The sequence below is a fragment of the Diachasmimorpha longicaudata genome, chromosome 8 (assembly GCF_034640455.1).
Source record: "Diachasmimorpha longicaudata isolate KC_UGA_2023 chromosome 8, iyDiaLong2, whole genome shotgun sequence".
In the NCBI taxonomy this organism is placed as follows: domain Eukaryota; kingdom Metazoa; phylum Arthropoda; class Insecta; order Hymenoptera; family Braconidae; genus Diachasmimorpha; species Diachasmimorpha longicaudata.
Genome location: NC_087232.1, coordinates 2,255,334 through 2,268,347, shown reverse-complemented (window position 1 = coordinate 2,268,347; position 13,014 = coordinate 2,255,334). Strand labels below are relative to the sequence as shown.

Sequence of the window (13,014 nt, the reverse complement as noted above, 5' to 3'; positions counted from 1 at the left end):
GACGTTGGTTACTTGGAACATTTTAATTGTCGTGAAACTGTTGGACAAATGATGCAACGCGATATGCCGTTACCCACACTTTATGGTTAACTAAAACCATTTTTTTATCTGGTTGACTCTTTTTCTTATGTATTTTGACACTGGTCAGGGAAGACAAGATAAGACGATCACTTAATTTTAGTTGCAAGAGCTCTGCACATTCCGGTAATTAACCAACGGAAGCTAGACAAGATAATATTTGCCTGAAAAACATAATTTCATTGATGAAATTCATTGTTGAGAAAACATTCACATGAATATTCGTGTAGAAAGTTCAAATTTAAGTTCCCTAGAAAAATTACACCAAAAAACTATCCGGAATGTGTTCTACCGTTTAATTAATCAGTTCTTATGTTCACCTATCTGTAAATTTTCGTATTTAAAAAACATATTGATTCAATAGTATTTTCATTTCTTTATTCATGATTTATTCACGATTTTATACATTCACACGTTTTATACATTCAATGTTAAACAAAGCGTTGGAAAATTTTTTCAAGTAATTAGAGTATAAAAAAATAATATTCTCGATATTTAGATGGAGTGTACTGATTAGGAAGAGCTAGGAATGAGCTGGTCATGAATGAGTTTCAAATTCTCACGTCCTGGTGCCATCCAAGCCTCTATTTCCTCAACTCTGAAAGCATTAAAAATCAAGGAAATGATGATTTTTTTTTATTCAATTATTTGCAACGATTTAGATCCAAAAAGAGGAAAATGTTTCAGGAAAGTTCCATTTTCCGAGATAAATTCCAACTATTTTAATGAGGAAGACACTCACGTTCTAGGCACGTCAGTGAAGTTATCGACTCCATTTTCTGTTATCAAGACGTCATCCTCAATCCTGACGCCACCAAAACCACGGAAGTTGGCGATTTTATCAGCTACCATGTACTGACGTTGCTTCGGATTTGAGAGAGCTGCGTTCAAGAGCTGTTTAGCATAAATTAGATATTAATTTTTATTTCTCTTCTTGAGAGTCATTCCAAGTAGACAGAAATTTAAAAAGGGCTTCTCGAGTTAATTTCGCTCACATAGAAATTTTTCCTCAATGAAAATTAGTATTGTATTCATCTCTAAGTGTTTTGAGGTGTTCTTTAAAGAACGATATGGTAAAAAAATTAATTTAATATCACTGTAGTTAAAAAATTGCATCCATCTACTTAAAGTGAATATAAATTCCTCAAATGATAATATCATATGGAAGAAACACTAAAATTCAAAAGGAGTGAAAATTAAAAAATGGCATTCAATTAGTAAGAAAAAAACAATCAAAAATCACTCACAGAATCAACAAAATAGCATCCAGGCTCGATAGTGAGGAACATTCCAGCTACAAGTGGTCTAGCAGTTCTTAATTTTCTAATCCCAGGCTTGACCGATCTGTCAGGATACGTAGGGAGATATCCTCCAACATCGTGGACGTCCAGCCCAAGTAGGTGCCCAAGCCCATGAGGTTGAAAGGTCTCATTCAGTCCCACATTCATCATGTCCTCTACTTCCCCACACAAGAGCCCCCCATCCCTCAGGGCTCCCAGCATCACTCGATTCGCCAGTAGATGCATGTCGGTCCAACTGACACCAGGCTTGGCTGCTTCAATTACAGCATTTCTGGCACTCAGGACTGCGTTGTAGATGAGTTTCTGGTCCGCTGTGAATTTGCCATTTGCAGGAAAACTGCACGTGATGTCTGCTGCATAGCCACAATAATTTCCGCCCATATCAAAGAGACTGAAAATGAAGAGTAATTTACTGAATTTATATTTGCCAGTGAACTGGAGTAAGTGACATGATTAAGGAGATTTCTATGAGCATTGGCAATCAAGGACTCTTAAGCATATTTGAAAAAAAGTAAAATGTAGAAAAATTTAAATAGAAATTTAACCTCACCACATATCTCCATCCTTCATGACTCTATTATTTGGCGCTCCAGCATGTCCATAATGTAATATTGATGAATTATTTCCGGAGCCGCACATGCAAGTGTAGGAAACGTGTCTACACCCACCCACGGCGTACACATAATGTTTAAACAGAGATTCACCCTGGAATTCTGTCATCCCCGGCCTCACATTTCTCATCACGACTTTGTGAGCATCCGAGCTGACTTTCGCAACATATCGGAGCACTTCGATCTCTTGAGGAGATTTGATGACTCGACTGAAAAAGAAATATAAGCGCAATTGATTAAAAAAGGATTTTTTCCGATTTTCTTCTTAGCAGAGAACAATTCAAGAGATTTACAAGAATTTTCTCAACCTTCACAGGTGATTGTAGGAATTTCCTACAAAAAAAAAAATATTATGATATTTCTCCTTAGAGTTACTTCTCATTGAAATATTCTTATTTGGAGATGAACAGTCACCAAAGTCTTAAAATGGTTCCTCAGCATTGTCAAATCTGTCCTTCAAATATCCCGCGAGCCCCTCCTCCGTTCCACTCCACCTGAGAATCTCTCCATAATCCAGAGTCACCACTCTCATCCCCATCTTCCTCAAGTGCCTTGTCTTCATGACCCTCGGCCCAATTAGAACCTCCGTTCCTCGACAATAGTCCTCCGGCAGATGTATCACCACCGCAATCTTTCCTCCCTCATCGACGCTAAAGATGGGGGACGTCACTGGAGTCTCATGGACAACAGCATCCAGGATGTAATCATGATCATTCAAGAACTCTCCAATCACCACTGATTTGCTGATCTTCTCCTCTCCATAGATCTTCACCAATTGCGGGTAAATGAGATCCAAAACCCTTCGCAATTTGGGCCTCAGAGCCACTGTGTTCTCCTGTCTCTCCTCCTGGAAGTGAGGAACATAATCGTGAAATTCCAGAGCCAATGATTTATCCAGCATTCTCATCTTCTGCTTCAACTTCTCTCGTGACTTCACTCTCCTCATAAATCTGGACTTGAAAATTGTGCTGGAGAACTGGAGAGAAAATTTCTGGAGATGTGCGCAGGACAGGAGAATGTTGACTACATCATTCGGGGTCATTCTACCCAATTTCTTCTCCAGGATCTTCTGCAGGCTCTGCCAGAATTTTCCACTGACATCATAATTTAAGTACCCAAACGGCACGACAATCGAAGCCAACAGACTCTCCGGACTCTCCAAGCCCTTTTTCATCACATAATTTGCACAGTTTTCCAGGATTGCTGGATTCCTGATCCTGAGATTATGACAGTAGGTCATAACGCTGGATATCAACGCCGGACTTGGGTTCAGTTGCTTCTCTATAAATTCCTGGATTGCCATCTCGAACTGTTTGGAGTGAATTCCAGTGGATATCAAGGCCTTCACAAAATTTATCACATCTTCCTCTCCAGCTTGAGAAATCAGACCTCCCCTGGACCACTTCTCTACGCACTCTAGGATTACGTCGGAGGATAGCGGATCCTGAAACACCTTCAAAACTTCTGCAACATCAGATCCATTTAACTCCTTCCAGAACTCCTCTAGTTTCTTCTCACAGATGATCTTAATGATCCGCTGACTTTCTCCAAAATAATCCAAGATTTTGATCAATGGAATGAAATTCTTTGAGGTTATCTCGTGTTGTTTGTCTTCAATCCCACTCCAAAGAAGATCGATAGCCTCCCGGTACTTTCGATCGTGATAATTAGAAATTATTTTTACGAGGCTTATGATCCTCTCCAGGTGAAATTCTCCAGTATTCACACGGATCAGGGATTCCTCGACCAGTTTGTCTCGGTAACGGTTTCGTGGGGGACTCATGCGATCCTTTGCGAGGAGGCTCAGACCCTCCAGGAGGAGATCAGGATCCTGGAGGCTTGTGATAGTGTCAACCACGTCCTGGAGAAGTTGATTGCGAGTCGAACAATATTGTTCGTACAGATAGGTTGAGAATTCCTCGTGATAGATTAGGGAGTTCTCACTGTGGAAGATTCTAGACAGGATCTGGAGGTAGACTCTACATCGAATGTCCAGGGGCACGTCCTCCAGGCAATACAGAGAGGGTTTAGAAGGGTTGGAGGAAAGGGAAGTACCGTTGGTGGGGTTTCCGAAGAGAATTGCAGTTCCTTCTTCGGTGTTTATTTCTATTCGCTTTTGGAGGGACTTGCGTGGCGCCTCCGGAGCTTCCAGGAAGCTCACCCCGTCGATCTGTACAAGAATTTCGGAGGATTGAGGGGACTTCAGAGGAGGCTTGGGGGGCTTTGAGAGCGGGACAAGAGGTTTAGAGACGAACAGGGGAAATTTGGAGAGGTCAAACGTCAGCGGGATTAAAAATGGTGCTTCCAGGATTGAAGAGCCCTTCTGGAGAAGGAGGCTGGAGGGGGCGAATGAAGATAGGCTTAAGGAGATTCTTGAGAGCTTTGGAAACAGCTTGGGAGGGATACGTAGTTTCCACATTTTGGAGAAAGGTTAGGTTTTTCAACTGGAATTTAGTGTGAGAGGGGGAGGGGAACGAGCTGACACGATAACTGTCTTTTTTTTTGTGACACAGAGGGAGTTTTGGAATCGGAAGGGTTGAGAAGGCTGGAAAACTTTAGGGGTTAGAGTTTCCACGATTATCTATAAAGAATGAATGAATAAAAAAATATACGTACCATTCACAGAAGACAGGATACAACACTTCTTTATCAACATTGAACCTAGACATTGAAAAAAAAAAATTAATTCTTGAAAATACGTCGGTTTATAAAAAATTTTAATCATCCGAAAAACTCATTATGGGCGTTCATTCCAGGCAAAAAATGATAGACTTTCAGGACGAATCATGTAAAGAATAATGCTTCCATGTATTGATCTATTGATCTTTCAAGAAGGAGTTTCCGTGAACCACCCTTTACCTTGTTTGAGCCTTCAATTCTATTTTATCAACGGAACTAAAAGTTGTTGCTTAATACTCACTCATTAATTCCATCAAATTCTGTATCCTTAACGAACAATCCACTGTCGCTATTCCGTCCTCTCTGAAACAACCACAAAAACAAACTCAGTGAAATGACCCGGCACAAAAATTCCCAATAAATCTCAGTGCAGAAAATCCCCAGTAATTGACGAACCCAACAAAACGTAAAAGTAAATTGCGGAATTCTAGGTCACACACAAATAGAAATCACTTTCAGCCCAATGAGCAGAAATAATCTATACACTGTACATATCTATGTGGCTGCAAAGCCCAACTAAGGTTTTACGTGTCATCGATTTATACTTCTGCAAACTCCACTCGTTTCACTACTACCTGATGCAATATTCTACTCCAACGAAATTACGCTCGATTTATCTTTTTGTTACATCTAGAGCTGAGAAAAAGAGCCTTATCTGATTGGAAAACTGTTTCCTCGGTTTGAAAAATGGAGAAACATTGAGGTGGAAACTGAGTGTTAAAAAAAAATTGTTTTTCCTGAGGGAAAAATCCAGTCAGGGACCTATCAAATGTATGGTCTGACGTGATTATGATCGAGGTCAGGGAAAATAAGCTGTTTGAGGGGAAGGAGCCAATAGAGATGTCTCGATAAGTTGACGACATTGATTGATGGAATTTTTAAAAGTAAAAAAACATTGAAAAATTTTGACTGTTCGTAGAAGTCAGAAATATCATCTGTAATTTTTTTCGGATCATGGAAGATTTGAATATGAATTTGAAACACTTGGAAAAGGAATTTCCCACTTTTTTATTGCCTATGAAACCCACCAGTATGAGTACTTGCTGAGCATTTTTCTTCTTCAACACCTGCGCTATTCCCTCAACATAATGTGCCTCGTCAACGTCATAACGTTGCTTGAATTCATCGAGAGTACTGAGTTTACCACACCAAATCTCGTACTCAGCTGGCAGCCGTGGGAAGAAGAGAATTGACTTGCCGGATGTTATATCGAGGGCACCGTAACATCCTGGCTCCTCCACACCGAAGCACCATTGAAAGAATGATTCCTGAAAGGACAAGAGGAGAATCATTTTTATGGGAAATAATTTGTGAGACAATCACTAATATTTTCGAAAATAAAATTCTTTTTTCATTCTATGCCGAATATAATATGACCCTAAAATTGCAAAATTTCATTAAACCTTGATTAGGCTCTTACAAGATTTTCAAAGAATTCTTAGTAATTTCTACCTTAAAACAGTCGATCCCATAATGAAAATACCTTAGCAGTCTGAGAACTACGTAACTACATGGTTATTTAGCTCTTTGATGCTGATGAGTTGTGTGATGATAAATAATAATAATTACATGTATCAATTATGATTATTCAAAAAAAAAATCAAAATAAGATTCATTAAAAATGAAAAAAAAATTGAATAAAATAGTAGATAAATATATAAGTAAATAAAATGCAATTGCTATAAAAAAAAAAAAGTAATTTAACAGTCATGTAATAACGTGGCTATGTCATGGTTAATCAATCGGTAGGGTAACAAACAATGTTTATTTTACTGACTAGCTTCGCATCAGGTCAACGGCTCCTCATCTACACTACGACGCATTATCTCGAATCAGATAGACATCGCTGTTGGGGATATAAGAGCCACAGCTAGATACAAGTAAACCAAACGAACGGTGTTTTGTTGCTGGGCGGAAGTGGGCGTGATGATTAGAGACATTCTTATGTATTTCCACAACTAGCATTTAACAAAAACTAACACCTCGGGTAATGACTTCTCCAGCAATTCCACTTCACTACATCAGCCATTCCCCCTGAGTCCATTCAACAATTTTCTTCATAACATTTTTTTTTTCATTTTGTTTTTTTTTTTCAGAGATAATTGAGAAGTTGTAATTGATGAAAATAAAGTCGGACATCTCCTGGGACTGGACTCACCTGTCTGAACTCGTAGTTGATGTCGGTGTCGTTGAATGGTACCTCGTCCCCTCCCTGGAGGACCACGAAGGCGTTTTCAGGGACTTGAGGGGTTTTTCTAAGACTCTCGATCAAACGATCTCGATTACCTCGGAAAAGGGACATTGGAACGCGCAGGGTATGCTGTCCACGCACAAAATGGGACTCCATGAGACATCTGTAACATAGGATCAAACATTCCTGATTCATTGATTAATAATTAACAATGACTATTAATTAATTCTGTATTGAAATGATTAGGAGCGACGCATCGAAGATAATTTCAGCTCCCGCAAATGAATTATCTCGATCAGGAGTGGTTTTAGAGGAAAAGTAGTCAACAATTTGTTTTTCTGAGAACGTTATTTTTGAAGATATTAACAAAACTATAAAAACTGTGGCTTTTAGCTGTGACAATGCTCAGAAATTTTATTGGGACTATTTTGCAAAGATTTTGTAAAATCATTGAATCTATGGAAAAAAGTCATAAGATAATTTTTATGGTTCATCAAATTTCCACACAGGGTTTATATGGAACATTTTTCTCTAAACACTTTTTTTCTCCCGGAAGAGCTTAATACAGAATTCGAAACTGTCCGTGACAATTAATCACCTATTAAAGAAAAATCATCAATACTTTATTTTTCACGTACTCAGTATTGAAATACAGGCGCACCGAAGTTCTGCAGAAACTCCTATCAATTCTCCCCCCTAAAAATCCGGTAATTGCCCTCGATAAATTATGAACCCGTTGTTTCGGTACAACTCTAAATAAATTCCTCACAGCACTCGTCATTCCCTGATGAGACAATTCAACGGAGAAAGTTCATGTTTACATGAAAATAAACTTATGCAACTGAGGCAGTGCAGTGTATATTGTGTTACGTTCCACTTTGAATTTAGTGATCCCCAACCGTATATTTTCATTCTGATTAATGGTCAGGCGCTTTTCTGGGAGATTAGCCGCATAAAACCTAATCCGATTGTAAGTTGCTCAGGATTTTGAGGACATAATGCTACGGTGATGGATAACGAGTTGAGTGGAAGTATGTCTCGTTTGTTTAATCTCGCATTATGGATTATACAATAATCTCGGTGTGAACATTGTCATCAGAGAGATGGACAAGGGTATTACGCATAATTTTTAAAAACTGGTTTATTATTTTCCATTAAAAGTCAAAACACTGTTCTCGTTATCCGATGAATATCTGGGAAATAAGGGGCTCTACGAGAAAATATGAAAAGACCTTTTTAATGGAGAATTTTACTAGCCGCAAAAAAGTTATTGGCATATTTTTCGATAAATCCAATGGTTACCGAGATATCAACGAAATATCCAAGACACCTCACTCTCAAAGGCCTTTTCTACACATATATGGGACATAATAAATCTGCTTTCCATTTCGCTAGCACAAATTCAAGATGAAAAAATTATTTTTATTGTTACAACAGTCATTGACCCCTCGACCCTCCCCCCCAGAAAGAAGAATTTCCGTTTTCAAAACATGTCGACATACGTCACACGTCACTGCGATCCAGTTACTCCGGAATGCATCATTTTTATTCTCCTACTTTACAACCCACTTCCGGTAGACTCGACGTGTAAAGCCTGATCGTATCCCTGACTATCGTAAGATAACAAATGGAAATGTGAAAATAAAATAAACGACGTGGAAAGACATTTCTTCGCACTTTGATGTGACCTTTTTGCTTCGTGGGCTTCTGCGTAGAGGTCGTGCAATTCAAAATGTTGACACTAAACCGGTTATACAACGTCGGTTGGTGGAGATCTTTTTTTGGGTGATAATTAGTAAAAAGAAGGGAATAGCTTCTTCATTGTGGTACAACATGTCAGATGAAACTATTCCATTTCGTGAAGTAATGGCATTTTTTTTGATAATTTTTACTGAAGAATTTTGATTTTAATTTAAATTTTTCATTTATCGATTTACGTAACTGTCGGAACTGTCCCTGTCTTTATAATGTTGGTCCATTGAACCCAATTAAACATTTTTTATTGGTTATATATCGATGTTAGAGTCGATTATAAATTTTGTGAGAATTTCTAGATTTTTAGAATCAAATTTTTTTAGCATTGTTTGCCTTGAAGTTGAGGAATATCGTGATAATTTGTGAACCTAGGGGAGAATCTCGTATGAACTTTTTTCAGGGAAACTAAATTTCCTACAAAAAAAATTTAGACACATTTTGCAATAAATTTTGAAAGTATCACGATATCGTCGAAAATCCAAAGCCAGTCTTCGCCATAATATATTTATTGGTCTAAAAATGTTCCAAAGTTGAGAAAGCAAGAGACATGTCAAAAATATCCGTCCGACAGACGTGAATAATCCTGCATGACACAGTTAAAACATGAATAACAAGAATAAAGAAACATGGAAAATCAACAAGTGGAACGACAAGTTGATGGACTCTGCGGAAGTGATTCGACTCCTCAACAATTCCTTATTTTTCAGAGCATTGCGGTAACACTCAGAGTCCATCATGCCATGATTCACCACTCGAATGCGAGTGAAATCATCGGAAATTTATCAAAAGAATTTCTTCACTCCTCGGCCTCAAACAGAAAACAAAAAAAAGAGAATTCTCTTTGGAGAATATTTCTCAAGGTTTATAGCCTCGACAATTACTCTATTTGATCTCCAGAATTTCCCCAAATGAATAAAGAGAACATCTGAAGATGTTGTGAGCATTGATAGAAGAATGTTTCTTCCGGTGAACAAATATTAGTGAGTTTTTTATCATCAGCGCTGGGCGGAAAATAAATAGAGAACTTTGATAACTAGAGTTGTGGTACGTTTGGAGTGAAAGCCTGAACAAACTTCAATATTTGTGGTACATGTAGGTTGCACTGACAAAATTCGTCTGGCAGTCCTCCCATTGTGCACGGTGAACTCGGAATGAGGTACGGGAAATTTCCATGACGATGTTTCATGTGAATAAATTTATTGCTGTATCTCCAAGCGATTTCGGTGATAATGAATTTCATCCTGAAGCTGTCGCTTATCAATCGCTGAGTTATCTTGGCAACGAGTTGAGTTAAGATAAAAAACCTTTGGAATTTGTTCTTGAAATTCACTTTGTGAAATACTCGAGGATTAAATTAGGGGATGGGGGAGAAGGGGATGATTTTTCGCTCCTGAATGGAACCCGTAAATCTGTCAAATCCGAAATTTTCCATTTTTTGGGTCACGATAACTAATTTTGTATTCAACAGCTCGAATGTTCTATTTCTATATCACATCCAAATGTATGTGTCTGTGTGACTGATTGCTCTTGGGGATAAGTGAAAACGTAGTTGTTCAAGTGAAATTCTATACGGTAAAGTTCATTGATATTTCTCTCTGAAATAATTCCCCATTCCTTTTCTTTCCTCAGTTAATGAATTCATTAGGAAAGCCTCCAATGAATAATTCCACTTCTATGACAGCACGACACAAAAAAAATATGAAAAAACCCCCAACAACATGAAGAGCCATTTTTTAATAAGAAAAATGGATTAAATTATCAAAGAAATCCCCGGAAAATCATTAAAAAATCACTCATCACTTGCAATTAAAATTCCACGTATCGTCAAGGTAAACAAACTCCGGATGACACTCTCATAACCTAAAAAACCGAAGTGAAAGCGGTTAACAAGACGTGCAAATTGAAAGTCGAGTCCACACATAAAAATCCTCGATAATAATTCACCCTGAGAACCCCGAAAATCAACAAAAATTGCCTTCCTTCAAAATTACTCATTCCTTATGCCCCTTCTCGAATAATGCCCTCAAACAATTCCTCATCTCCTAGTAGAAGCTGATTTTTTAACATTAAATTTTTTATCATCTCCCCACAAGCTCAAACCACATAAAACGGTTAAAAAATCAAATCAAAACAAAGGCCTTAAACAAATGAATAGTCATTTGCACTTGTTGATGACGTTTGACAGATAACACTAGTCAACTCGCACGACTGTTTCCAAATGATCAGGCAACATAAATAAATTGATAATAATGCGATTGCTACGACGCTAGGGAAGAATGAGGGGAGGATTAATTGAATAAATTAATGAATGAGCAAAGAAATTCGTCTGTGATTGGATTTTTAATGAATTACTTTGAAAGGACCACAACACGGTAACGTTTTTCACGTAAATACTTACGTGTTGGGCTCAATGGCGGCCATGTTTGTTGGATACTGCCAGATGTTTACCCCCACTTTTCTCCCCCCTGGAATTACTCGGAATGTCAGCTTGACGGAGCTGACGATTGAACTGAAGTGACTACGGTCGATTTCCTCTATTTTTTCTCGATGGAACATATCATATCGGCTACTGATAATGGGAATTTTCGATTTCATTGTTGGGTGGGAGTGGTATTGATCACAGATATTGTTTTGGCCATTTAAGAGAATTCCATTGGGGGATAGATTAGATTGAATGTGGTAGGAGTTGTGAAAAATTCTGCTAATTGAAGTCAAGCGACCAAAATGAGGTTCGAGGATGTGGGTCAAATAACAAACGTTCGGGGTTATTGGACCCTCAGCTGTAAACCTCGTGAAGGACGGGCGGTTTTAACCTCAAAACATTATGACCCTGAACTCGAAAAAAAGTTTAGAAGGTAGTTGAACTGCCTTGAACATGCCATCTGGAGGGTCAAATGGATCTTGAAGACGTTTGGAGTTAGTGGTCAAATGATTTTGAGGGTTAACGACCCTTGGAAACGAACATTCTTAACCCATTGAACACTTAAAACCCAATCACCCTTATTCCCAAAATAACTAAAGATTTTTTGCCCTTCAATACCATTTGACCTTTGAATTACGAAATTGGATCTAGAGCCAAACGATATTTATTGACCCTGAGGCTGAGGAACAAACGCTTGGAAGGGCCAAACAAGCGAAAGGGCTGCCAGCAATATTTTTCTTACACATCAACAATCGTGGAAATATTGATGTCCGTAAAAGGAAAATATTAAACTGTCCTATTTTCTCTCCACCCTCTCCATAATTCATGAACCACCGTGTTAAAAAGACTAGTCAGTCATTCACTCGTGCACTTCAATTCTCAAAAACCATTTCCATTACATGTAAAATTGCCTCCTTTGACTTTTAAAACACTCGCGTGACTAATATCCCCGAGTTTACCAAGAGAATCAACCTACATATGTCCTATTGCCGAGCGTCACACAGTAAACAATTTTGCGCAACCGAATACAGTATTTGCTGTCTCTAATTTCTCAATTCTTCCCTCCCTCCCTCTCCCAAGAGAAGGGAAAAAAAGCCATTAGAGAATAACTTTTTTCATAGAAATGGCATGAAAATTAGATGGATTTTCATATTGAAAATATTTATCATGAGACTTATTCTGCAGTGATGATTATGCTGTCCATAATCGTACATTGAATTCCCATTCTGAATGATTGTCACCTCGAATTTACAAATAAGGCCTCGAATAAAACTCGATATTACCCATTAATAATAATCTCGTTTCTGCGCTGAGCATTTGTAAACGAGCTTTAAAACGACCTCGTCCGCATATTGACAGAGACGCTCCGGTAAATGAGAATCGCCGGGGGCTCATTCACATAAGAAATTGTGTATCAGTGCAACACAATTTGAAAATTTATCTACAAGAATCGAATGATCCTCATGACAATTTGATCCTCAACTCGAAAAAATTTTTATTCTCATGTATCATTGATAATTCACCTAAAATCATCTCCATCATGTTTAAAAGAGCCATTTGACCCCCAAACCTCGTCTTCAAGGCTTGTATAACCTTCATGACAATTGGATCCTCAACCAGAAACAAACAAAAAATCCTACAACATCCAGAATTAACTAGCCGCGCTTTGCCACATTTTTTTCCACCACCAAAAGCCACGAAGGACCCCTCAAAATCACCAACTTTCTCTTCCCATAATAACCAGAACTCAGCATTTAACAAACAATGAGGTTTCGTTGGGTACCTGCGAGTCCCTGAGTAAATGAAAACGCCGGAGTGTCCGCTCTGTTCCTTTTTCTCCCTCATTCTGTTCAATGCTCCCAAGGGCGTAGATACCCGGGGATACAAATCCATTGAAAAATATAACAACTGTCCTTCTAGACTCTTCTCCTCTTCTCTGTCTGCCATTAAAAACCACGATGACTCGTTTTATTTTTA

General features: G+C 38.3%; 1 protein-coding gene across 11 annotated transcripts; it reads right to left on the bottom strand.

Annotated features, from left to right (window-relative positions):
* Nucleotides 1-434: 434 nt before the first annotated feature.
* LOC135165290 (xaa-Pro dipeptidase) lies at nt 435-12,999 on the bottom strand. 11 transcript variants are annotated; one of them, XM_064126433.1, is made up of 11 exons: nt 10,968-10,993; nt 10,420-10,475; nt 7,499-7,644; nt 6,828-7,023; nt 5,698-5,937; nt 4,911-4,972; nt 4,607-4,651; nt 1,930-2,199; nt 1,326-1,770; nt 821-972; nt 435-676 (listed from the first exon to the last, which is right to left on the bottom strand). In XM_064126433.1, the coding sequence occupies exons 3-11, from the start codon at nt 7,639-7,641 to the stop codon at nt 592-594; spliced, it is 1,638 nt and encodes a 545-aa protein (XP_063982503.1). In that variant the 5' UTR covers nt 7,642-7,644; nt 10,420-10,475; nt 10,968-10,993; the 3' UTR covers nt 435-591. The 11 variants fall into 11 exon arrangements, with proteins under 11 accessions (XP_063982503.1, XP_063982502.1, XP_063982495.1 ...); XM_064126432.1 differs by lacking the exon at nt 10,968-10,993 and adding an exon at nt 10,781-10,898; XM_064126425.1 differs by lacking the exon at nt 10,968-10,993 and adding an exon at nt 10,607-10,625.
* Between the last annotated feature and the right edge of the window lie 15 nt (nt 13,000-13,014).